A 27082-nucleotide genomic window follows, 5' to 3' on the forward strand; every position below is an offset into this window, starting at 1 on the left:
CAGGCTAATTCCCACCACTCCTCCTCTGCCCAGGCAGCCTCCAGCACTGTCCAGCACTGTCAAGAGAGCAGGGGCACTACTCAGTTTGGATGTAGGCACTGGTCATACCGCATCCCCAGCTGCCTGCTCRTGCAGAGAGGTGCTCTTGTCTCTGTGTGCTCTGAGGTGAAGTGGCTGCACTGATCAGGCTCGTGTCTTCAGGGACACCTAGCATTAAAGCTGCATCGGCCTCCCCTGGGGACCTGGACTTGTTGACCCCAGTGCTTCCTTCCGTAGCACAAGATGAGAGGATCCTCCTGTGATCTCTCGCCCTTGTGAGACGTGGCCACAGCCAGGCAGCATCCTACCTTCTTTTTAGATTTGAAGACGTTGCACCTGAAGGAGTTGTTAGCACCATCCCTCGCAATGTAGCTGAAAATTTTCAGATCTTGGGAATCATGAGACACATAGAAGATTCTAGGCAAAAGAGACACAACGTGAAGTAATCACGCATCAGGATCTCTAACCTCAAACAACCTCTTGTGCTCACTGAACAAACCAAAGGATGGTTCAAAGTATCCAGAAGCCAGAGAAAGGAGRCCATGCATGGTGGATGGCCTTTCCTACAATTATCACGGCTGCTAATTGACACAGCACTTCTAGCTTGATGGAAACTATTCTGGTTTCTAATGTAGCTTCCGTGAAAAGCCTAAAAACTCTATAGTTTCAGAAAGCATGTGTCTATTTTTAGCCCTGACAATACATCTCTGCCTGCTGCAGTGTAGCAGAACTGGCTGTGCCGCTTCAGCAGCTGAAATTTTGCTGTGCCAGCCCAGGGACCCGTCACACCAGGGTGGGAGCCGCTGCCGCTGCCCCTGCTGCTGCAGCAGCGGGACAGGGGCTGTCCGGGCTGCTCTTCCCTGGCCTGCAGCTGAACTCCCCCTCCAGAGCCCCTGCTCCTCACAGCTGCAGCGATCAGCACGGGCCCATCCCCTCGCTCCTAACGAGCTGCACCAGCTCTGCCTCGGACCGGGACAGCACGGGGAGACACTCTGGACACTGTCAGAGGACACTGGAACCAGCCTGAGCAGGGACTCGGTGAACAGCACAGAGAATGGTCCTATTATAAATAGGCACAGCCCTATTTTTTTTAATGAGTGACAGATGATATAGCACAAAAGCCAGCTACTCTTAGACACATCTCCCACCAATGTTATATTTACTCTCTTACTGCTGGAGGTAACACCTTGAGCAGCTTCCCCGAAGACAAAGACAGACCTGCAGTGTTTGCCTAGTTCTGCCTCTGAGCGGAGACACTACAAGACATGTGTGGGTGAGGCTTTTGTCTCCAAAATACTTTGTGATCCTATAGTAGGGACTAGGGAAAGTTATTGTTGCTCTGTACAAGTTAATTCCCCAAAAAGACTTATTCCTAGAGTGAGGCCCTTCTTCAGAAGCACATGACACCCAGTGAGCCATGCATTGTAGCAAAACCAAGGGAGGCCGGGCTTCTGAGTCAGAATTAGAGGGTAATTCTGTCTGGAAGGGATCTCTGGAGGTCATCTAGTCCAGCCCCTGTTCAAAGCAGGGCCAACTTCAAAGTTAGAGCTAGTTCCGCCGCTAGATCAGCCTGCCAGTCTGTCTGTCTCTCAAATATGTATGAAAAGATTTCCCCTCTGCAGGAATTTTGCCACCTCGTTAATTTTTCCTGGGCCATTGGAGAAGCCAGGCTTCTTGGTGGTGAGAAATCAGCAAGCAGGATGAGGAAGACGCATTCCCTCTGCTATGGTTAATTACCTTGGGGCTAGCTGGTGTAAACCCCTGTATACCCGTGCATACCTGTACACAGGATCGTGCATCACCACCATTTTACTCTCGTCCCAGGTCCATTCCTTTCTCTGTAAGCAGAGGACAGAAGCAAAATTAAAATGTATCAGAGTAAATGAAACTGCACCGCTCTGACAGGCAGGATTGTGGAAAGCTTGCACTTGTCCTAAGCCAAAATCCAGGCTATAGTTTGACTGCATTAGCAAGGGCTGTGAACTCTGCATCTTAAATGAAAAAAAAAGATTTTTCTGATCATTTATCATATGTGATCATATGACCACTGCTTCCAGGGCTGAAAATTGGCCCTAAGATTAATCTGTAGCATCAAATATGCAGAAGAGAAACACATTTCAGGGAACAAGGCTCTGGGCTAGTGTTTTGGAGAGCTGGCTCTGCTGGCTTTGTGCAGGTGCAAACACGGAGGTACGAAGCACAGCCTACGTGAAGAGCTCAGCAGAGACAGCACACAATAGCCCATCAATACTGGCAAAAAACAAATAAAATAAAAGTCGCTTGTTCTGAAAGCCTTGCTTTTTTTTTTTTTTTTTGGCAGAAAAAAAACTCACTTCCCACTCTTTCTTTTCTCAGTAAGGTTTGCTGTTAGTTTGTTTGATGAAAAATGTAAAAAAATGACTTCTTTTTCTTCTGAAAATCCTGGGTGATTTTTAAGAAAAGGCCAGTTTGGGTTAGAAGTTTATTGTGATTATTCTGAGCAGCTCTAAGACATATTCAAAGCCTACATGTAAAATAGGTCTGAGGCAGCATTACAGAACCCCCACTAAGATGCAAACATGCAAATCCTGCCTGAGCAAAGCTTCCAATTGCCTCACTTTCCCGCTGATCTTTGGAGCACACTAAAAAATCTATTTTGTCTATACAAGGCACCGTCGGTAACCGAGGCCAGTAGCTCTCAATGCCCAGTCTCCATGTGACTCTTGCAAGGGCCGTGAGAATGTCCAGGGCTTGCCGTAACCTGGACTTTGGAAAGGCTCTTAATCCCCAAACACAGYGGTTTAATGGAATCCCAGACTTCATGTGAGCGGGATGAAAGCTTTTACCTGTCAGGGATGATTTAGGTGTGACAGATCTTACCCCCAGACATGGGCAGGGACTCCACGGTTTTGTCTCGCTCTGTGGGACACTTGCAGCTTCCCTGTGGCCGTGTGGCACAGCCGGCTGCCCCTCCGGGACTGCTCTGGCTCCCGGTTGCCCCACAGGTGCTGGAGGAATCTCACCTTCTGCTTCTTGCGCAGAATCACCTTCACGCCATCCACGGACACGATGATGCTCACCTTCTTCTTCTTAATGTTCTTGGCTTTGAACTCATACTGATAAGGAAAAACAATCCAGATTAGAAGAGATGCAGGACAGGGAGGACACTTGGGGCAGGAGCAGTCAAGCTGGGCTTGATCTTCCGGACTATCCTGACTTCAAGAGCCAGATTCTCCCCAGCCCTCAGCGGGAACTGGGCTCTTCTAAAATCTAGTTGTGACCGTCCTGCTCCTGCAGCCTCGGGCCACCCCGCAGGGGTGAGCAGCAGGAGGCTGCAGTGGGATGACCCTGGAGCACGGCAGGGAGAGCAGCACCCGGCAGGGACCCATCACGGCCCTGCCAAGAAGCGGGTGCTTGGGCGCAGGAAGGGTCTTCTGAAGCAGGCAGACCAAGTACTGTTGGACTAGATAAGGGCTGAGGGGACACGGCAGGGAGCTGTTAATTCAGATCCAGGGAGAACTTTCATGATCTGCTGGCATTTGAAGGGCCTTAAATAGCCCAGTGGGGCTCTGCACTGAAGGCGTAGCTGGAGAGACGGTGCCTGCAGCAAAAGCTGAGCAGTGAATTACGGCACCTCTAGTGTCCTCGTGTTGCTGCACTGCAGTGCTTGGGGAATGTAAGTTCACTCAGGAACTGCAAGGAGGGCCAGATGGGTGGCAATAATGCAATTATATCTTAGTCATTTACATAATCACATTAACCTCGGTGGGCTCAACACCTCTGGAAAAAAAATCCAGCTCCTTATCTGCAGGTGCCTGCAGTCTGAACTCACCTCCATCGGTGATAAAAATTAAACTGCCAGATTTTAAATGCTGCTTTTGATGGTAGCTAAGAAGCACGACCGAGGCCTCCCGCTCTGGAGACCTGTATTTACTTTGCTGATCCTTTCTGGCCTGTGTCAGGCCAGTTTCCACATACAGTGTTTTGATACTCTTTGTATTCTCCATCTGAAATCCAGCCCCCTGAACTCATTCTACATTCAGTCCAGTTATTAACAAAAACAGATACCATTAAAACAGGTTGCTTTTTTTTCCTCCTAAAAGCTAAGGACTTGCTGCTGAGCTGCAGCTTGAAGCATCATGAGCCACAAGAGCAGAGAAAACCTCCACAAAATGCACTGCAGCCCCTGAGCAGGGAACTGCTGCCTTGCACCAGCCTGTGGGATCAACCCGGCTTCCCTGGGGATCAGTCCAGATCCCAGGCTGCGGGGCTTGGCGCTTGCCTTTCCTGAGCTCAGGTCGTGGCCGCACACCTTGCAGGTGGCCCCTCGCCTGGACAGCTCTGCCTCCAAAAGAGCTCTGTTTATTCATTCATCTCTCTTTATGTACACGCGGCTGGGAAAACACTAGCCAAGCTTTCCAGGAAAGAGTGAGCCATACAGCGTATTTTCCCCCTGCACCAACAGGGGTGCCATTGCATCCAGACAAAGCTCTGCAGTGAGCCGTTAAGCAAAGCCCAAGCCTGGGTTTTGCTGCGGAGCTTTCTCCCCCTSTCCAGGGCAGGAGCGGTGGCCGTGCGCGCCGGCACTGCCGCGGGATGTCGCTCGGAGGAAGGGAGCTGCTGGGGCTGCGGGGCCGCCGCCGCAGCGATGCCCTCTCCGCTCCGCTCTGCTCCGCACGTAGGCAGCGCCGGGATGCAGCTCCCGTCCTCTAATTGCTGCCTTTCAAGCAGGAACCAGTGGGGTCATGTTCTAATTAATTGGGGTTTACGTAAGGACAAAAAAGCAAGMGAAAAAACACACTGCAAGGTAGCACGTTTATCTCCTATAATGCTCAATGTTTGTGTTAGCGCACAAACTAACACACATGAACACAAGGCTCCCTGCTTAACCTTGAACCATCGTCAGAGAGCAAAGGCTGCTCACTGAATGTTTTTTCTTATTGCATTAATGCTTTTTTTGCTCCACATTTGTCAAGGTTACGGACAATGCAAAACCCACAGAGTCATGTTCCTTTCCTGTGCTGCCTCCCAAGATCCGATATTATTCCCCGCTGGTTGTGCTGTCCTCTGCTGGAAATCCTTTTGGATGTTAAAATATCTGGAGTTCCCCCTTTAAGAGCACAGTCAGTGGCAAACCTGACAATTTCTTAACTATGGAGACAAGATGGGCTGATTTAAAAGAAATGCAGGTCATAAAAGGGCATTACATCTAATTTAATTTAGCAACTTCATTAATCTCCATATTAATTCTATTTCTGATGTGTCTGACCTGGAATACTTTCTGTGTGTGCTTTTAAAATCCTATGTTAACTCTGCCTTTCAGATTGGTCCCACACACTGTTGGCATGTAATATTAACTTCCCCGAGAGCTAAAAACTGTATGACTAGAAATGTTAATGGAGCTGTGTAATGCATATTTCATCTCATAATTCCAGCCAAGCAGATATAAATTACACATGCAGTTACCAGCTTCCATCTGCTGATGAAAGAGATGGGCTAATGCACATTTGAAATCATATGCAGTTTCCAGCACTAAGAACAACTTGCATGAATAGAGATATTCAGGGAAGCAATTCTTAATGTGATTAATTACTACAGGTATCAGGGCTTTCATTATGTAAATGAAAACTGTCATAAAACAGAGAGTCTGCAAGTCTTAGAAAGAGCCTCAGTTTCAGGAAAATGCATCTTTCTCATTAACAAAGAGCAGAGGAGCCAGATTGAGAGCAGTGAGAGCCAGGACACACCGAGTGCCGCAGTTTGAAATGGGGTTTGCTGCTGCATGGCATAAATTGTGTCAAGGGAAATTGAGGCAGAGACCGTCTAGATCTTTGAAACAGGAACACACCCGGGTTCACAAATGCTGCTGGGTCAGCACTTTGTTTGCATGCCCAAAGAAAGATGCCACAAGCTTGGAAACGGACCTGTTTTCTCCTGCAGCTGCAAGTACTCTGCTGCCCAGCCCCGTCCTCCCTTCTCCCCTGGCCCCTGGTCTGGTGGGACAGCAAGATGTTTGAGCCCATAAACAGCCCTACAGCAACAAGCAGCTCCGGCCCTTTCCCAAACCTTCCTCCCAGGCGGACGCAGGGCGGCAATGAGGCAATGCGGAGGTGGGAATGTGCTCCGTCCTGCTCCCTGACGTGGCCACTCCAGCAGCGTCCCGCCAGCAGGATGTGACGGGTCCACGCGGCGGCTCTGCGCTGGCACATGGCAGCGCATGACACACACCTGATGTGAGCGGCGTGGGGAGGCGTCTCTTCCTCCCACTGCAACCTCTGACGCTCCACACGCAGCATCTGAGGCACTAACGCTGTGATGAAGCCAAGAGCTTCCAGTTCAGGAATGTTATTAAATTCAAACCAAACCAACCCTCCATGGCATGAGGACGCGGTGTTACTCAACTTCTCTTCGAATTATTGATGCTTGGAGTGCTGCTGCTTGGAAATGMTGCTGCAGAAAGCTCGGGACTTTCTTCTCAGCCAGGGCAGATTACTAGAGCTCTGTTTGCCTCCCAGGCCTGACAAATGAGTCCTGTCAGTTCCCATACCCTTTGGGCTGCGGACTGCAGCCCAGCCCCAAATTGCCCTGCGAGCGGCCACGTCCCCTTCTGCATCGCACCTTCCAGTGACAGCACACGCAGCGAGGCGCCTTTTCCCAGCGCCTTTTCCCAGGTCGGCTACGGCCCATGCAGCCCCGCTCAAGYGCTCACCGGGCACCGGCCTTCCCGTGGTTTGTCCCGGGAAGCGCCTGCCTGAATCCTGGGAACTCGGCGTGCCCGCCGGGCCGCAAGGCGCAGGGAGCGGCGGATGTGGCTGGGCACAGTGCAGGGCTGTGCGCCAGGAACTGGGCAACTCGGAAACAAAGCGGCGCAGGAAGCGGCTGGCTCCAGGAGCGCACCTCCTGCCCAGTGGAAAAATGAGAATTTATGATCCTTGGAAACATAAAACTGTTCAGTGGAAAGTAGAAAGCGAGTGGGGAGCACAATWGACGAGAAGAATGCTGGCAAAATACCCAAAGCCTTTTTTTCTCATTCAAATTAGCTCCTTGCACCATCCAACAAATTCCCCACGGATACCACAACCCGTCCCCCCACGGTGCTCCGAAGGGAGCTGGGAGCTATTGCAGCCCCGCGGGGTCCCTGGGACTCCCGGGAAAGGCGGCAGCTCTTTATTGCAGTGCGTTATGTCTGCAGCCCCGAGCGGGGACGCTGCTGGTCGCCGGCAGGGACCGGGAGGGCAGGGCCCGGGTGCCGGCAGCCCCGACACTCGGCCAGGTGCTGGGAAGGGCTACGGGGCCGTACGTGCGTGTAGGGCCTCGGTGAGCACAGGCTTCCCCGGAGCCCAGCGATCCTTTTCTCCCCACCTCTAATTCTATGCAGGAGGAGGCTGCCATGGTCAGGGCATGTCACCCTCTCCATCCCCTACCTAAGCRTAACCTCCAGCTCACACCTCCCTGGGCGGTTAAAGCCACATTCCCACCGCAAGTGCCCAACAACCGGACTAACAGCGTTCCTGCAGAGCTGGTGAGCAGCTTCCCACCCACCACATTGCAGATGCAGGAGGAGGTATTTCCTGGCGGTTAAATGGGGCCAGGATTCCCGGCACTGGACAGGGCACAGAGTCCTCTCCCGTCCCAGCCATCCCATGCARGTAGCCCAGGAGAGGTGAGTGGCCGAGACCGRCTCCACCTGCGCCGTGGCTCCTGCTGGGCTGGGAGCCCGGCCGCAGCGCTGGGGCRGCCGCCRCTCGGGAGCAGGAGCTGGGGACCACCCGTCACACGGGGTGATGAAAGCAGGGACAGGAAAAGCCGGTCCACAAGCTGCACATTTCCCTGACACGTATCACGCTGACACATATCACCCTGGCACGCTAGCCCGAGGGGAGGGCGCCCGCAGGCTTGTTGAAGCCAACCGGAGCACCGCGATTCCCAGCACCGGGCACTAGCGAGGGGACCCCCGATCCTCCCGCCACACAGGGCCCTTCTGGGCACTCTTTGGAGCAGGGTGCAGAGCTAAGAGCTTGGCAGCCCACTGCCCAGACCCATGGCCACCTGATTTCACACAGACTTAGGCTGCTGCTTTCCAGCAGGACACCACGCACCTAGTCCCAAGGCCCTGAAGCACCACCAGGCCTTAACGGCCCGAGCAGCCTCAGCTGGGGTCTCCACCCGCAGCCCTGCCCATCATCCTGACTCCATTKAAGCTCAGTCCTGAGCATTCCCTCCTTTCCAAGCCATGCTGTAGGAGTGCTGGCCTCCAGCTGTGGCTCCCTGTGGGCACTGACCTGTGGCTGGGCTCCCTGCCCTGACTTTGGACTCGTCCCATCAGCAGAGACCTGCCCAGTAATTAGAGGACTGCGTGTGACCCTAGTTGCCCTCACCAGCTCAGGTCCTGCCCTGTAGATTGGCTTCCTGCCTTGTCCTTGGACCTGCTTCACCACCGGGGACTTGCCTGATCCGACTCTTGGTCAAAGCCGACCACCACGTCCAGGTCTGCGCTGCTCAGGTACTACGGGCTGGGGGCTGTTATTATGCCTGGCTTCCAGCCCCTCTCTGCTTCGGGAGCACCAGCCCTCGCTGCTCCCTGAACCCAGGGAAGAGTGTGAGTCCCTGCACCCCCTTGGTGCCCATGGAGATGCGGAAGCACCTCGTTAGTGAGGAGGCAGTTGGCCAAACACCTTGTTAATGGTCAAACTCAGTAGTCAAGCTCTTGAAACAGCTAGAGATGAATCACGCTGCAGAGTGAGAAGGGGGAGAGAGTTCAAGGCAGTGGAGAGAACTGAAAGATTCTGAAATAAGCTAAGAAAATATTTGCCTTTCTGAAGTCTCTAATTTGGCACTGTCAGCAATATTTTAATTGGCTTAATCTGCAGGTTTTTTGGAGCTGTGCCCCACTGCCCTGCAGCCATCCTGAGTGTTCTCTAGCCACACTCAGCTTGGTCTCAGGCTTAGATCACAAATGCAGCTCTCAAGTTGCTCCTTGGAAGTTGCCTGTAAATGGAAGCGGGAGCGGGAGCTCGGCCGAGCTCCTCTTGGTGCAGGCGCTGGCCGCGATTCAGAGCGCTGCAGGGGGACGAGCCTTTTTTGTCTCCTTTTGGGATGTTCTTTTGGGGACAGAGGCTGCTGAAAGAGGCAACAAAAGGCATGTTGGGCACGTCTGGCCCGTGCCTCATGTTAATTCCTATTTTGGYTTTGGAGACTCTCTCCAGGGCGATGTACATGAGTGCAACCACAGTATTGCTTAGGGTCTAACAAAAAGAAAATCCCTTAGGAAGCAGCATGAGTGTCCACCCTCCTACCAGCCCTTCTGGAGGCCACAGAGAGGCAGTTTGTGGGCAATGAGACCAACCTGCAGATCCAGGTCTTCCAGAAACTCCCTGCAACAGCTTCAGGGCTCCAACTGCATTAAAATGAAGCCCTGCCAGGCTGCTTCAGCTCAAAGACCTTGTGTACTCCCTGTGCCCTCGGAGACATCCTGCCTGCTATTGTCACAGACTTCTTTTGGGTGACTTGGTGGAGTGAAAGCTCATGGAGAATTTGAGGTAGATAAGCCTGGGAGGTGCTGTTTTGGGAAAAACTGTTCCTTTCCAGCAAAGTATCACTGGAACTTTCTGCTTTTATAAGTATTCAAAACAATGAGCACTGGGAGTTGGCTAATCCGAAGACCTTTCCCTGAAACAGTTATTTGTTTTTCTTTCTTTTGGCCATGAGAACTGAACTATGGCTTTTCTGAGMTGGTAAATGTTAATTAGAGCTTAAACTTGGGAAACTGAGGCATGGGGTGTGGCTCACTGATCAAAAATTCACCTGGTGGGTCAAGGCAGCAGGTAGCTGAAATCTGGAGTTTCTGGCATCTGCTCCTGGTGAGGGTTACACATGCTCATAGCATGGCATGTATAAAYCTGTGAGCCTCAGAAGGGCTGCTGTCCCCAAGGCTGATCCATGAGCTGCTTCTGGCATCCAAAGGAGCTCAAGACCCCATCCTGCGCTGGTGAGAAGGGCCCTATGGCTTTGAGAGCCTATTTACAGCATAGTAGATTCACAGAGACATATTAAACTGTGACACAACATGAGGAAAAAATGCAAAGTGAGGCCTGCTCCTTGGCTGAGAGGTGTGTATACTGAGTAAAGGTCTGCCTGATGCCCCCTATCAGTCAATTGTACTTGCTGGCCTAAAAAACAGGCTGCCAAGAGGGCTGCCCAAGCGGAGGCCACCCCGCTGAGGGATCTGCAGTGAGCTGTGCTTCAGTGCAGCCACCCAATCTGCAGGTGGGCTGGCGAMGGATACAGCTGGTGTTTAGGTGATGTGGGGCCAGTCACCGGAGCGTGGAGCCAGGCRAGCTGCCCTGGGGGTACCGGAGCGCCTGTGCGATGGGAGCCGAGGTGTGGGCAAGGGCTCTTGTTGCAGACTGCACCTTGGAAAGGCAGCAGACTGCTCTGGGACAAAACTCCTCGCCGCCTTAGAAAGGCTGGGATAAAGGCAGCCTTTTCATCTGCGCTGCAGAGATCCTGTGATGCTGCTGGGCTCCGTCCTGGGACACAGGCAGCCTCACGCCCTGGCAAGGTGACATCATCTGGCCTTTGGTGCCTCGCTGACAAAAGCACCATTGTGTGGCTGCCACTTGCCACAGCCCCCTGCTGTCCCCAGGTTTAATGGGGAGCTTTCCCACACGCAGCCACCCTGGGCAGGCCCTGGCTGCTCGCAGGGAAGCTCGGTCCTGTTCCCTCCCCACCTCCACTCCCTTGGCAGCGGAAAACAAATCACCTTTTCTGCCTGATCCGTGTGCAAGGAGAGGCTGGGAACGGGAGCAGGGCTCTGTGCATGCCCGAATCGGGCTGCTGGAGGCAGCAGGTTGGGGTTGCTGAACACCAGGGCAGCCGTGGCTGCTGTGCAGAGCCTCACCGTGCACCTCCAGCCCGGTGCTGGTGCCGAGTCCTCGCGGGCAGAGCCTCTCACGTGTGCCGTGCTGCTGCTCCCTCTCGCAACGCAGAGGGAAGCTTAGGTGATTAATTAGTTTCAGTAATGAAGTAATGTCTTGGGAATCCCTGCCCCCCACTCCAGTCTCACGTACCAGGCACTGAGTGCACACGAACAGGAAAATGGTTCCCTACCTCAAAGAGCTGCTAGATTAGGCAGAAAGTGCTAATTGCATTATAAGCAGGTCAGAGTCACCTGAAATAACCTTGGAAGCAAAATTGCAACTAATACTCTGTGACATCTTTAATTCTGTATTTCTTTGCAAACAGCAATGTYAAGAGGCCAAAGCAGCAGGTCCTGTTGGTTTCTGTGCACATTTCATATCCTAGTTACCTTTTGGYCTGGTATGTAGGATAATAGGCAAGTTAGAGGATTTATTTGCAACTTTGTTCATAAATTTTCGAATAACAAAGCTCAGATGAGCAGGAGCCAGGACTCTGCAGCAGGCACAGAGCTCCATGGAAAAGCCTCAGACCCCCTGCACGGCTGTGGGAAGGTAACTGGGTATTTTGTGCATTGACATTTTTTTCTGTCCACAAAGCAAGGCGACTAATTTTCTACTTCATTCAGTCCACTGTCCTGGTTACAGCTYGTCTCCTGCCAAGCGGCAGTTGCACAGCACCTAGCAGACAGGGCCCAGGCCATGAAATACTGCCTGGACAAATACACGAGCAGGGAGCAACTGAGGGTTGCTGCTGCTTGCTCCAAAGCAAGCATTGTTAGAGCATTCAGTCCCCCCTGCTCCCTGTGAGCTTGCRGGTCTGTTTGCGAGGTGACACGTTACTGAGATGTAAAAGCCATGGGGAGGGAGATCGGAGGAGCAGGGAAGACGTTCGTTCCTGGAGGGAAACGGGAGAGGAGCGGATGTTCCTGGAGGCCGGGGAGAAGGGGCAAGGGCAGGGACAGTGGTGATTAGCAGGCTGCTCTGCTGTCTCTGGGMGCGGGTGTTTATTGCTTGTTCAGAGACAGAATATACATTAAAAGCCTGTTTTTTATCCTTCCGTGGTTTTTTGCAGACGTGTTCCTGGAGGTTGTTCCTCCAGGAGCGTGTGACTGCAGGAGCAGGCAGGACCCACACGCTGCTGCGAGAGCTGCCGGGCCAGGACGGAGACCTGCAGGGGTTCAGCCCATGCCCTGGCCTGGGGACGGGCACGGCTCCTCGTCTGGCTGCCACGCTCTCAGRGAGGCACATGCCAGGATCTCAGGCCTCTGAATAATGCAGCGCTTCCCTGCGTTTATGTAACAGTGCTATTTTAGTGGAGGCAGCAAGACAGAGTGTGGCAAGCAGAAGCTATGGCAGCGAGTGAGTGAGGCTGGAGGAGTCGCACGGGCTGCAGCAGCAGTGAGCGGAGGACACGGTCACCGCTCCTGCGGCTCCACGACACCGCAGCCCGAGAACATTCAAGGAGGAAGAAGAAAGTCTTGTCTGCTCCACCAGACCTGACCCAGGCTGGGTCCCAGGCACCAGCTGGGCTGGTTCCTTCCAGCTCTGGTCAGGAGAAACAGGCTGGTTGCAGCCCCATCCTTAAAGCTGCTGTGGTCGCAGCATGGCAGGGGAGAGTGATCCTGGGCTAGCCCAGAGGAGCAGCAGAAACCTCATCTGCTCCAAAGAAAAGGTTGTGAAGCTACATCTGTATGGCTCAAAGTCTGCAGGGAGGGCCTGTTCTCTGGCTCCTAACTCACTATCAAGCATCATGGGTGTGCTGGGTGCTCTGTACCTCATGGCTTTCCCTGGCTACCTGGTGGAGGAATTTGCGTTTTCTTTGAATATCTGCACCAGAGAGGAATTTGGACTAGGCATCTCTGCTTTTCAGCTGGCAGAATTCAAGCTAGAATGAAAAACTGTTCTACATTTGAATTCAGAAACAGTATTTGATTACAAGCTAGACCAGAATGAAAATGTGAGGGGTGCAGAGCTTCTCCGTGTGCTGCTGTTTGCAGGCTCTGTTTCATGCCTCATTTGCTAGGTGCAATCAGGCTTCGTTCTCTATGCTCATGACAGAGAGCCCTTTGCTAGCTCAAGCTCTGGGTGCAGCTGAACCATTTGACTTCTCAATGCCAGTTACCTCCCTAAACATGCTTGCTACGTATTGATGGGAGGCAGCGCATGCTAACACAAAATCTGCCTCATTGCCAGGCAAGGAGACTTTTCTGTCAGCATGCAGTGCCTCTGCTTCTGAAATAGTCTGCCTCCTTAGTGAAAATCAGCAGAAAGTCAGATGTCGTGTTCAGATGTGGTCTGCAAGAGCCAGGAGCACCCGTGCAGCCTGCGGGGACCGCATCGCGCTCGGATGGCGAGYGGTCGGCCCCGAGCAGCGCTTCCTGCCCTGGTCTGGGGCTTGCACACAAGGACGCAGGACTTGCAGGAGGCCAGCGTGAGAAGTGGCAATGTTAGAAGGACAAAGTGTTCCAGGGCTGCAAGTTTAGCTCAATAATCATTAACTGCATAAGCRCAGGCTGCAGCAGGACTGAACTGGCCGGAGGCTGCTCAGCATTGCTGAACCATAGCACTCCCAGAGCTGCTGGTGGCTCTGGTGGCCACAGGGCACAGCAAGTGCCCTGACCAGTGCTCCTGGCCTGCTGCAYGAGAGAAAGCAGCCTGTGCTTTTGTGGAGTCCCACGAATTTCTCAGGAATGAGTTTTCAGGAGTACCTGAAGATTAAGCTGGGCGTTAAGCAGGGAGCTGCGCGGYTGGCAAGCAGCTTCCTGGGGCAGCTCGCCTGGGAATCCTGGCACAAACCTCCGGGAGGCTGCGGTCAGCACCGAGCAGCAGCTAGGCCAGAGCTACCGAGATGTTCACATGCCTGAACACGGCCTGTGCTCGTACTCTCCGGGAGCCACCACATCTGGTCTGCCCATCCCGCTGCATCGAACTTGAAGTCACTCTGCTCTTCATGACAAAAAGGAAGAGCTTATTTTTGGAAAGAAGACTCTGGAGGGCAGACAGTCTGGGACCCCTGGCTGAGCACTAGACTTGGCTTTGCAGCTAGCACAGTGATGCAGGGCCGTGACACCCTCTGCAATGCGGGAGGCTGCAGCCGCCTTTCCAAGAGCACCCACTCGGGGCTGGCATTTAGTCACCGGCAGCAGGGGAGTGACAGAAGGATGGAGGAAGGGGGAAGTGACCCAGGTGCCCTCAATACAATCAAGCAGTTACCAATTAGTCCGAACAACCCATCTGGTCCAGGGAAAGGCTGTTCAGAGGATGTCTAATCACTGYGACAGCAGAGGAAGCAAATGATGGTGTGAGGCCTTTGAAAAACCTCCACTCCATCATCAAGGTGTCCCTCCCCATAGGGATTCATTCWGGATTTTTATTCTGTAGTTTTATCAGAGAGTTATTTGGTCCAAACATGAAGTAGCTTGTCAGAGTATTATGCTAAGCAGCACGGATTTTGCTTGCCTTCAGGCCTCATTTAGTACACAGCAAAAGCAAAGCGAAGAAAGCAAGCACCAAATTGAGCTCTTGTTAGCAAATCTTATTTTGTTAGGCTAAATTTTGCTTTGTGGTCACGGTCCCTCAGGGCCTCCTTTCGTCAGAACAGTGATCCATAAAGTACAAAAGGCTCTCGCGCTCGGCAGGATCCAAGAGTGCCTGTCGTGGTGGTGCCAGGCACCCTTCTCCCCTGCTGGGGGCAGATACTCCTGCCTTCAGCACCAGAAGGGCTGAGGTGAAAGCCCTAGGTTAGCACCATAGCTGCAAGCTGATTTTCTCTGCATTTAGACAGCTTCACCCCTGGGGCAGGTTTAGGTTTGCATTTTTTTCACAGGCTGCTGCACTTCGTTGCTGCCCCTGAAACACATCAAACTGCTGTGGATTCAGGATGTCCTTGGGGAGAGCGGGAGGGAGCCGGTGGCAGATCCACGAGGACAGGGGCTCTGCTCTGCCGGCGTGGGCGCTTCCCCGGGGCCAGTCCCGCTCTCCTGCCCCTGCCCACGCGGGGGTTGCTGGGGTTAAGGCACCTTGGGCACCAGCAAATAAACACGTTCACTACCACCCYGGCTGCCATCTCGGTTTGGTTTTACCAGACACCAAGAAAGCTGAAGCTTTGAGTCAGAGCTCATTGTTCTATACCATAATGTAATTCACAATCCATTATGTTTCGTCCCTTTAGGACTCTACAGCTAGCAACATAATTGTTGAAAAAGTTACTTTATTTGAAAATAGATAAAAGCTTTGCATAGATTTCATATGCTGATATTTTAGCCAGTGAATTCAAACGCTTCTCTAATACAAGAATAATACTATTAAAGCCACTTTATGATAAAAAGGTACCTGCCTCATTGCCAAGATTTAACATCAGACAAGCAGCTCTGCCTTGTTCTATTTAGCACTAACATTTTAATTTAGCTTTCATCTGCTTAACTGCTGCTTTTATTAGTCTTTGACTAAACTCTAATCCATCACAACTCTTATGCAAAACAATACCAATATGTCTCACTAGTTCCACCTCCTCCTTGGAGAAGCCTCCCAGTCTTCAGCACTGCAAGGCAAGCATTAAAAGGTCACCGCTGCTTAGAGATGACACGTTTCACTGGCTGATCCCTCCATCCATCTGCTGTCAATCATACGTAGCTTGCTCGCTGAACACGATAGAAGAACTGAGGCATCTATAATCACTGCTCACTTCTGAATAACTAGGTCAGAGCACGTGGCTGCAGGAGAAGCTCCAAGCTGTCTCCTGTTACAGTGGCGTGTCTTTGTTGCTAAACTGGTCCCCACTCATCTCTGCTCAGAAGTTATGTGGCAAAAGACAACTGTAATCACTGTTCTGTGGCAGGAAGTCCGAGGATGATTTTGGACTGAAGATGAGCAGACTGGAAATCTGCATGGGATTCCAGGAGAGGTGGCTCTACCGCCCTGCACAAGGCTCCCGAGCAGTGAGCAGAGCAAGGCTCCCGACACCATCTACAAGGTGTTTATTCCTCTCCCACTCAAGTAGAACAAGTAGAGCAGAGCCAGCTCTCCATCACAACCACACAATCCTGCTTGGAAACACTGTGCATGTGTTAAGAGCTGCTTCCCTTTGCATTGTGGCAGTATGGAGAACAGAGATTAGATAAAACAAGTTTGCATTGGCTTGAGACATAGCAGACCCCATCCTTCTCTAAAAGCAGCTTCCACGTTTTTAAAGCCATTTCATCAATTTATGAAAGTTACATTTGCTTAAGGGCCAGTAAAAGGGCACACGTATGAGATGTGGCCGAACTTGCTGAGCCACRGACTGGAGGCCACGTCTAGAGACTGCCTAAAGGGTGGCTCTGGCCCCACCACCAACGGGGTCCTACTCCCACCTCCCAAAGCTCTGCTTGCCCCTTCCTAGCCCCTTTACAGCATGGGACTTCTGGGAGACTCGGTCCCATCGGGAGCTTTGGCTATTCCCACTGCTGCAAGGCAGACTGGGAAAGGAGAAGGCTATAAAAGCTGCTGGTGCAGAGCTGCTCCCTGAGGTTGCAAGGGAGTATCTCAGCTGAGGCYACTCATTGCCAGGTGGTGGGGACTGGCCAAGCCCCCACTGCAGAGCTTGCCGGCAGGAGCCCAGCGCTGCCCTGCTGCAGAAAGGTAAGGTCTGCAACGTGCTTGTCACCTGCTCCCGTGTCCCGCATGTCTGCTAGGTCTGTCACCTCCTCTGCGAGCAGGGAAGAGGCTCTGGGAACCAAACTCTGGGGGTGTTTGTGGTGTGAAGCGGCTTTTTTTAGTAGAGAGGGGTACTGAAAAACAGAAGCTTCAGCATCAGCTAAGCTTGCTAAACCCAATAACTAATCCTTGACAAGGGAGAAGGCAAGAAAGAAAACATGTTGAGGGAGCTGCCATGGTGATGGTTCCAGTGATGGAGCAAGAGGAAGGGAAGCAAAATCCCCTGTGATATGAAACCAGGCCAGTGTGTGTGTTGTAGCAGAGCCTCCTGCAGAGCTGGGGTCCACATGGGAATCACATACTTCAGGCTGAGGTCCTCTGTCTCACATCAGGATGTGGTCCCCTTGGTAGGAGCTGTCCGGCCCTTCTGGGGAGCAGCAGGAGCCCTGTGCTCCCCAGTGGGCTCCCTGGGCACCAGACTGCTGCAGTAGCAACAAGTAGGGGAAAACAAACTAATGAGGCATTAGGGCTAAACTTAGCTGCAATTAACACTTAATTACCATCCTGAAAACACTCACTGTATTCTGCCAGGGCCTGGAAAGGTAAAAGCAATTAGCTTAATGTTGTGTGATAGAAAGCTTAAACTGCTTTGATTCCCTGTCACTGTGTATGTGAAGGTCCCTGCTGGGGTTGCAGCCTCTGCTTGGGAAGCTTGTCCGTGGCCTTGGCACGCAYAGACAGTGTGAAGCAGCCAGAGCCCTTCCCAGGCTCTGCCCTGCACAACAGCCAGTACTGACACTAGACCTGCACAAGTACCGGGCAAGTGTGTGCACGTTCATGTGTGCTGGGTTTGGACACCCACAGCCACTCCTCTCCCCTGCAGGCTATCGCCTCAATCTCATGTGTATGAGTGTAAGCAATCCTTGCCAGGCCTCCAGAGAGGAGGGGAAGGCATCCTAGAGAAATACATATATATATTTAGTCTCTCGGAGTATGTGCTGGAGAGAATATATTGTCTTTTGGTGATGAGGAGAGAGAAGGAGGAGGRCAAATGTACCGGCTTGGTGAAACTTGGCTATGTGAGGTCCTCCTGTCTTTGTGTGAGGTCTGTTCTCTGCCTAYGTGCCTGCTGATTTAAATGCATAATCTCAGCATTGGACCATCTTTGACAGTGCCGTTCCTCGCGTGGTGCAGCGAATGTCACCGAGTGTGTGATGACAATATTTATTTAAAGGCCTTGAGGAAACTGCCATGGCCCARTTCTGCTCTCGCACAGCATCCAGAACGTGTGACACTTTAACCAAGCTATACACAGAGCGTTTTCCTATCAGCAGTGCTCTTGACTGCTCATAGTGTGCTAGCCACTTGAAGCAGACTTCTAAGATTGCTTGTGCTTTAAACTCTAACCATGCAATAGCAGTAATCTATTTTTCTCACACATTCTTGTGAATGAAAGGAATGTATAGGGTATTCTGAGATCAGGCAGAGTCCACACCAGCAGCTTGAAGACAGCTGGAATATTTTAAGACATTAGCATTGTTTTCCTTCATGGCCCAGGGCTGTCATTAGCTGAGCACTTGGACGCTCTCCTAAAGAGGCTGAAAGGAAGAGCCCTGCAGGAACTGGAGCAGCACAAGCTCCCATCCAACACCACCGCATCTTGGCATGCAGCTGCACAGGGAGTCTGCCTAAGAAAACCAAGGGGAGCACATCCCAGAAGAATCCCATGAACAATTGTATTAAACATCTCTGCCTCTGGAGACCTTGTACACAGTGACATTGAATTGAGAGGGCTGAAGACAGTCACCATGTCCTCCCCCAGCGCCCCAACTGCTCTGTAGCAGGAGCAGATAAATGGCATCTGTATTAGCTCCTGGACGAAGACTGCAATTCTTCCTCACCAGAATACTGTAGTGAGAAACTGGAAGACATTTGAGGCCTTGCTTAAGAACAAGAATGCAGCAAGAACTAGCAAGACTGGAAGAGACTTGAGTAAGAACCTGGYTCCTGCTCCAGGGACAACTTAGGCATTTCAGATGTGTCCTAATGCAAGCTTTATAAATGGTTTCTGCGTTTTTGGTACACTGACCTTTGGAAAAAAAGATTCATTATTTAAATTAGAACTAAGAAATAYGATGTTAACGGAAGAAACGTGTTTTCCTGCATGCCTGTCTCCTGTTTATTCATCCCAGTGCTTGGTGCAGTGCCCATCCAGGAGGCTGTTCCCTTATCAAGTGATTAAATCAAACCATCCAAACTCTGGCTGCTTTCTGAGCATTAATATTTGCTTAGTCACTAATCAGATCTTCCAAACAAGCTTGAAATTTTTAAGCTTTTTATAATCCAATGTGTAAATCGCAGGTAAACCAACTCTCTGTTTTTACTCCTAGGCCTTTACCCCTGAGCATCTTCAGCAGAGCCTTCCTGCTGCTGCTGGAGTCTCACTGTTGTGGGCTCCACAACGTCTCTCCTCTTAGCATCTCTTCATTGAGAGCCTTCACCTGACTATGAGAACAACTTGGCTGTCTCATTGTTCTCTAACAGACGCTCAAGAGTTGTGTATTTGGGGAAAAACTAAATTTAGGGTGACCATATTGCTAAGTTATTTGAAAAGTCCTTGAAAAGGACTTCTGCATTCTTCACACTAGCTGCCACTTGACTTCTGCAGAAAGAAAAATCTTGTATTGTACGTAAGCTCCCTAGAGCTCTGAGAAGGCTCAAATATCTGCAGATGAGTCCGCTTCAGGGAAGGGGGAAAAAAAAGCCAACTTCATCAGAAAACTGACTCTGAAAGCAGGAGCTGGGGGAGTATTGCCACACACCAGGCCTGGATGGCCTCGGGCAGCAGCAGGCTGCTTCCCTGGAAGAGGCTCTGCCACCTCCGAGGTGCAGGAACGCCTTCCCTGGGCCCGCACTGCCAATTCCACCCTCGTAAACAGCTACTGGAACTTGATTTGCCTGTTGGAGCACAGTGTTTCAGTACTTATTCAAGTAGCAAACTAATTTCATCATCTCCTCTGACAGGGCAAGAGGAGGTAGAAGGATTAGCTTGAACTGAGGATCATATAATAACATGGCAGCTTATACACAGCTAATAATCCACTGGGAGGATTAGCAAACTTACAGTTGTCTAGCTCTGCATAATGGGAAATCAAGAACAGCAACTTCCCTGTTCTACCTTCTGCATTTGCATTCCCTCAAGTGAAGCACAAACATGATGAGACAAGGTTTTCCAGTCTGTTATGAAATGGGAATCTAATCTGTGACTAATGGAGTATTGCTAGTAATTCCACAAGCATCCATTCAGCAAGAAATCTGGATTTAAGCTTTACTATGAGAGTGTATCTTAAATCCCTAGTGCAAAAGATCAGAGCGTGGTTTCGGCAGGCTAACGAGAAACCTGTCATCCGAGGCTCCGTGCGAGTAATGCCCTGTACCGGTGCACGGTGTAGACTGCTGSTGAGTGGAGAACATCCCAGGGTCCTCCTTGTAGGCTCTCTGGCATGATGCATGCGTGACTAGCAAAGGAGTCCAGCACAAAACATGACGGTAGCAAGATGCCAGGAGCAGCTTAATGAGTTYTGAAGGTGCTGCTTTCCTTGCCATGGTCTCTTTCTGCCTATACTCTGAGGTCAGCTTTCAGTATGAGGTAGCTGGAGGTTTTGTCCTATGGGGAGAGCTTTGCATCTGCTAAGTGGAGACCAGAATCAGATGCAGGAGGAGGCAGAGTCTGTACTGACTTAGTAATAAGTAGCTAGAGTAACCAGCTCTATCAACGCCTGCAAAACTAAGGGGGCTGCACTGCCTGAAGACAGGAGCTGCGGCTCCCTGGTCCCCTTTTGGGGCAGCAGCAGCAGTGAGCAACAACCCTTGTGCCAGYGGGCTGCCCGTGGAGCGTGCTGGCCCCCGGCACGGGCTGCTCCYGTGTCAGGGGCACGCGGGGCGGCGCAGGAGACGCTGCGCTAGGGCTTGTGCTGCGCAACGCGGCTCTTCCACTCCCGTGGAGCATTCCAGGCRAACGCCGGCACGCACAAAGGGCGAAAGCTCTCGCAAAACGTGCCCTTGCCAGCGCTGGCAGAGCTTGCAGAACCTTCCTCACTTTTGCAGTGCAAATAGGCACCACCACTCACAATAACGTGGTAGCAGAATACAAGCTTCTGCCAATGGCTTCTTCCAGTATTTCCTCCCTGCTACAACCGGCGCTGCCGACAGTCCATGGGAAAGAACATTAGCACAGACAGGGCCTCTGCATGCAAATGAATGCTGCATAAATAACCCCATCTTCCCTCCAGTCCTAGGTTGTGTACTCTATGCACTAGAATTCTCTTTACAGACCTCCCAGTTCATTCTTTATGCTCTAATTAAGGATCAGTGCCAATTAACTATCGTCAATAGAGGAGCATCTTCCGCTCAGCAGCCAGGAAGTGCCTGAATGASATCCTGCTGTACAATACACACATGGAAAAGGAAGCCCTCCCTCTTTGGAAAGGGCTTCCAAGATTAAAAACCCTGTATAAAATACAGGATGCTTACTTCAAAATATTGTGTGATAAGATTAACTGATGGGCATCTATTAATGCAGGGGGGTTTATTCTATGTTGCATGTAACACCCAAGCATGCTGTTACACTGCCAACACTCAGGATAGGCACTGTGTGTCATCATGGCAATAGCAGGTATGAGAGCAGACTCGCATTTTCTCGGAACTGGTACTAAAATGTTGTTGTTTAATGTTCTGTCAATGTTTTAATTTTACTTACTCAAGGATCAGCAGTCACTTTTGCCACACAATGTCAAGCCAAAAATTTGATTTAGCTCAGAATTTACCGGTAGTTACATTGGCATCTAAACTGCCAGGAGTATTCGCCTATTGCCCTTGCTTCCTCTGGACATTCACCTGTTCCATAAATAACGAGACAATTCAGATTGCTGCACTGTGTCCCGGCCAAGAGAGTGCTACTAGTATGAGTGGGCTGGAGCAGGAGAATCTCATTTCTGTGCTTGGTTGGAACTGAATACATCAGCTCCCCAGCTGGTTACAGATAAAGTTTAAAAAACACTATTCTACATGAAAATTAGATGCTTAAACATGTTGGGGGTGGGTGGGATAATCTCATCAAAGCTTTACACAGACAATTCTCAAACCTGCTGCAGTTCACACGAGACATATGAACAATCTCAAAATTAAGACCCCTGCAAAACTTCAGCCAGGCGCAGCAGCCGCACTGCCTTTTGGGGTAGAGATACTTGAATTGCATGTACGGAAAACAGATTCGTTAGTTGCGCTGCTAATCACAGCTAAATCTGGTGATCATTCATAGACTGTTTGAAGAATAAAGGCTAAAGGAAGAAGAGTGGGGACTTGCTGATGAGAAACAGGAACTGAGGACTGCATGGAGGATGGGGTAAAAGCAAGCAAATTGTTCCATGAATCCACAAAGTCTAATCCAATAGGATTATTATCCCTCCTATCTGCTAGCCAGTGATATTTCAATGTGMGTAATAATGGGATATATTTGGAGCCAGTCAATGAATTCAAGAGCTTTTGTGGGGCACATTGTGCATGTCTCATCTTTCACAGAAATAAAACAGGCTAAATAAGGCTGCTAAGGTTCCAGGAGAATCCCTGTACCTTCTTGGCAGAAGCTAGGGCTCTCTCTTCAAGCTTTGCTGACTGATCCCTTTGCAAAGAACAAGGGACGAGTCAATCCTTGCATGCCTTGGGAATTTCTAGAAAAGCATGTTCCAATCCTGACAGCTGAGATCTGAGCTCCCACAGGAAGGGTGAGGGGAAAAGCCTGAAGAACACACTGCAAGGAGATTGCTCCAGTGAATACAGCCTCCTATTCCACACGGGATTCATGGGACTCTACTGAACTTACCCGGATCCTCCTCATGGCTGCCACAATCTCCACACGGCTGTTGGGCCTTGGAACATCCAAGCTACCGATGTACTGAAAGACACAACAGTGAGGTACATGTAAAGCAGTGCACAAGCTAACGGTGCAGGCTTCTTCGAAACAAACTGCATCCCTCTGCTCGGTTAAAGCCCCCTGCCACAGGGAAACAGGAGTGTCTGCTGTGGATTAATACATCAAAGTTAGAGATCTATTAATGGACTTCTAACTTCAGGTGTGAGTCTCTGACATTAGATTCTTCATGTGCCTTTAAAATTACTGGACAAACAGCTATTAAATTCACTGTATTTTCTACGGAAATGTTCTAGTTCACTGCTTTCTGCAGGACTTGCTGGTCCCAGCGCTCTGTGGGGCAATGCCAGTTATTGATCGAATCGTGGTGCTGCAGGCCTGCAAATGGGACTGTCCATCTTTGTCATTTTGCTACACTTGGCTCCGAGCTGAAGGTACACAAGGAGAGGGACGGTTGCCAGGATGTGCAACAACTGCCCTTGCTGGGAAAGGTTCAATCTCTTCATGTGCCTGGCCTAACTCTTCAGTCTGCACCATCCTTTGCTCCAGTCAGCCCAGYTGAACTGCCTGCAGACTCCCAGTAAACAATCTGTATCAGACCCCAAATCTGTATCTTTTACCAGCTRTTTTGAGCTGCCCCCAGGAAAGCTGCAGTCCTGAGCAAGGTGCCTCACTGAGCTCACCAACATGAAGGCTGCTGCCTTTGGCACACAGTGTCTGCACGGAGCGTAAACATCAGTCTTTCTAGCAAAGGTAGCAGCTCCTCTTCGGGAGCCGAGACCCGAGGCAGACGGCAGCTGCCAGGCTCCCGGCACCTCCGCCTCTACCAGTTTACAACACCTACAACTTTCTGCAACTTGGTCGCCTGTTCTCTCGTATGTAGTGTTGATGTGAGGTTGGTGCCACATGGGTTTGTCGGGGAACACCTGTGGGCAGACAGCTCCGGGCTTCTGGCATTCTTCGCTCTGTGCAGACTGTACTCCTCGTTTATGCCCAGTTTTAAGGCTCCTCTGCCAACGCAGACAACTGAGGTTAAGCATGYGCTGGTAGGAAGAGCTCTGTGCCAGGAGAATCCTGCCGCAGCACAGCGGGTACGTGGGGTGCAGACGAACAGCAGGGCTGCCCACGCGGCTGCCAGCCTGGCCCCGGGGTGGGCAAAACGGGCAGTCCCGCTGAGCGCGGTGCCGCTGCGCGCTGGAAGCGGCGCGGATCACAGCGGTCCGAGCAAGGGCCCTGCGTGTCCGGGCCGTGCTGCCATCGTCTCCGTGAGTGCAGGGAGGCAGGGGGTTCCTCGGGCAGTGTGGATGCCCTCTGCATCCCTCCCAGGGAGTGTGGCAGTGAAGGGAGGGTTTGGGATTGGGATGGCCTTTCCTATRTGGTGGCAGGAATATCTTCCCAGCACTGTCCGTTAGTTCCCTCCTTGAAACCTGTGGCCCACCTCAGCACAGCTGGAGCAGGAGGACTAGTGGGGACAGTTTGCAAAACTTAAGCCTTTTCCATAAGGCCATCAGGTTCATTAGTAATGTTTGGGTTTTGAATGTGTGGTTTGGGGCTTTACGAAGGTTGCACTCCTATGAAAATGTGAGGAGGAGGAAGTGAGGTATCTAGTTAGGATACCCCTTCAAATACACAAAAATACTTCCAGGAGAAGCTCCATAGCTACTGCTGTTACCAATACAGTCTTTAAATTTCTCTGTGCTCACGCTTGCAACTCGCAGGATCACGTGTCTTGCAATAGGTTTTATTTTGAAAACTTCAACTTAATAGGACTTTTCAGAGATAAATTCTCCCGGCTCTGCATTTACTGCTCTTTTATCTGCCTTGAAATAAACACAGCAAGCAATCTGAATGGTCACCTGCTTTTCCTGATGCATCTATAAATGTCTGTGTAACATGGCATTTTTAAGAATTGTAACTTCAGCTCTACCCTTTCGGTAAAAACCACAGGAGAGCCAAACCCCTCGGGCCACAAGAGCTTGAGGGCAGCAGGGAAGGAAGAAATGGAGTGAGGGCTTCCCTCTGCCCTCCCTGCCAAGGGCACAGCAGTATCGCTGGAGAGCAGTGGCCTCTTTGGTTTGGAAGCATCTTGCTCCCAGCCCTGAAGTGTCTGTCAGTGCAATTGTGTGTAGTTCAGACCAGCTCAGTGCACTGGGCTGGCTTTTTATCTGTGAACAACAGAGCTGAACTGGGCAACAATCCACAGGGTAAGAGATGAATTAATAGGTAGGGGCAGGAAGAGAGCTGGTGACAGAGGGGCCTGGAGCATCTGCCCTACGAGGAAAGGCTGAGAGCGCTGGGCCTGTTCAGCCTGGAGAAGAGAAGGCTGAGGGGGGGATCTGATCAGTGCATGTAAATACCTCAAGGGAGAGAGTGAGGAGGAGGGGGCGGCCTCTTTTCGGTGGTGGTCACTGATAGGACTAGAGGGAATGGCCACAAACTGAAGCACCAGAAGTTCCACAGGAACTTAAGGAAAAATTTATTGACAGARTGGGTGACAGAGCCCTGGAACAGGCTGCCAAGAGAGGCTGTGGAGTCTCCTTCTCTGGAGATCTTCAAAGCCCACTTGGACACAATCCTGTGCCCTGTGCTCTAGGTGACCCTCCATGTGCAGGGGGTTGGACTGGATGATCTCTAAAGGTCCCATCTAACCTTAACAATTTTATGATTCTATGACAGAAAATGCCCAAAAGCAAAGAATCAAATTCTGCCTCATCTTTACAACCAAATTTGGGTATCTGTGTGCCTATATAGCAGGGCTCACTATACTCTACCCAAACAGAAGAACCACAGGGGACTTGTGGCATTAAGCTCTTAATTTAAAGGCATTAAAGCTCATCCCTGGAGATGACAGGGCAAGTAAAAGAGTTTGTATGCACAGATTATAGGCTGAACATCATCAGTAAGAGTGCCTGGTGCAAGACCCTGGGTAGCTGGGGAGCAGCCTCGTCACTTTGRGCTGCAGGTAGACTGAGGTACCCGCAAGCACTTCAGTTAGGAGAGACAGACGCTGGAGCAGAACTGAGCTAGCATGTTACTAAGGTAATGCAAACTCCAGCTTCGACCCACACATCTTCCCGCATGTTATCCTGTCTCTGAATAGCACTGTATTCCTAAAGCTGTCAATCTCGAGAAGCCCGTTTTACCCACGTAGAAGTACAGTTATTTCACTTCTGAAAGTGAAAATAAGGGTTTTTCTTCTCAACATAATCTTCTGCATAGCAAATGTTAATTTTTTCTTAAGCAATTCAAAGATTGCTTTTCTCCCCTAAGGAGAAAGACCAGATTTTTAAAATAGGTGATTAACTCTCTACATAGATCTCTATGCTGTTTAAATCTTGCATCTCCTTTAGCAAGAAGATTGAAATGTACAAAATCCATATTTTAAAGCTTCATTTAAATATACGCCCTTTCTTTACACCTCAGGAGGCAGCAGGCATGAATTCCATTTTAATCTGTGTTAGGCCACCTGCAAAGGGGAGGGGGTGGAAGCCTAGAGTTACTCCAGCAAACCACAATTCTTCTTGTCAGCTGAATTATAAACTCATTCCATGCGCTGTCTACAGAGCGTCAGCTGCAATGGAGTCCCACACTCAAAAAAGTCACGTTGTGAAGCCAGACCATCCCTCACGATCGGTGCGAGATCTCTGGCAGTATTGGGATTTCCTTCCGGCACCTCAGCCTGGCAATTAAGACCTTTCCCGTGTAGCATTTCACACTGTGAACAGGTCAGCTGGAACGAGGCACTAAAGTGGTTTTAAGCCCRTAACAGCCGCCGGTTTGCAGGGGAATGCTGCGAGCTGTCCCGTTTGGTGGTGCAGGTGATGGATGACAAGCGGAGCAGGGTTACAGGGGTGGCACAATGTGCTCCGGACAAGGGGGGGGTCTTTGCGGATCAGTTCTCAAAGGAAAGGCACAAGAAGGTTTCCTGAGCATTAAGGATCAGGGGAAAGAAATATGCTAGAAAAAAAAAAATAACAACAAAAAACCACAACTTGTTTGATTGTGATGGCAAGTAGGCAGCTTTTACCATTTATTAGCATTTTTCTTCAGCTTCCCTTTGCTTGGAGGTGGCAGCGAGGTGCACAGGGGCCACGGGGGATGTTTTGGGAGGATAAGCACATCCCAATCAGCTCAGACACCATCACTCCCCATCTTCCCTTCAGCCAGTGCTCTGGGCAGAGGGGGAGCCCCAAACCTCCAGCCCCTCATGGGAGCCCTGTTGATCGTGGGGGCTCCGGGAGGCAGTGGGGCCCGTGACCCCCCTCCCAAGCCCTCATTTCGGRGTCCACCTGTGGGGCTGGACAAGGGGGGTCGCGGTGTGAGGCCGGGGGGCTGCGCCAGGCCGGGCTCTTCCCGCGCGCTCCCCCGCCATGGMGGCCGCGGGGAGCGGGCTGGGGGACGCGACGCGGCCGGGGCGCCCCCGTCGCCGCCGCTCACCTTGGCCTGGAAGTGGATGCCGTGCTGGAAGGCTTCCTCGTTGTGCAGCGGCACGCGGGAGTCGCAGCCATCGTCCACCAGGTTGTAGCGGTTCTTCACCGGCATCGCGGCCAGCCGCCTCCGTCAGGGCGCGGCCAGCCGCCTC

The 27082-nt window shown here is 51.2% G+C and overlaps 1 protein-coding gene and 1 long non-coding RNA gene across 2 annotated transcripts in view; one reads left to right on the forward strand and one right to left on the reverse strand.

The window, feature by feature from the left end:
• The window catches only part of LOC112956044 (carboxyl-terminal PDZ ligand of neuronal nitric oxide synthase protein-like), a gene marked incomplete at its 3' end in the record, with an annotated part of 29638 nt that extends 2596 nt beyond the window's left edge, over nt 1-27042 (reverse strand). Inside the window, exons 1-5 of the mRNA XM_026049536.1 lie at nt 26938-27042; nt 22453-22524; nt 3042-3134; nt 1819-1877; nt 348-456 (exon numbers count right to left, since the gene is read on the reverse strand). Coding sequence (XP_025905321.1) covers nt 348-456; nt 1819-1877; nt 3042-3134; nt 22453-22524; nt 26938-27042 — 438 coding nt within the window. The remainder of the gene's footprint in view (nt 1-347; nt 457-1818; nt 1878-3041; nt 3135-22452; nt 22525-26937) is intronic.
• On the forward strand, nt 8253-13054 carry LOC112955997. The gene is made up of 2 exons (XR_003250976.1): nt 8253-8521; nt 12010-13054. It is a non-coding gene; the product is annotated as an uncharacterized LOC112955997 (long non-coding RNA).
• Nucleotides 27043-27082: the final 40 nt, after the last annotated feature.

The sequence above is a fragment of the Nothoprocta perdicaria genome, unplaced genomic scaffold (assembly GCF_003342845.1).
Source record: "Nothoprocta perdicaria isolate Ctin4 unplaced genomic scaffold, notPer1 scaffold_6, whole genome shotgun sequence".
NCBI classification, from domain to species: domain Eukaryota; kingdom Metazoa; phylum Chordata; class Aves; order Tinamiformes; family Tinamidae; genus Nothoprocta; species Nothoprocta perdicaria.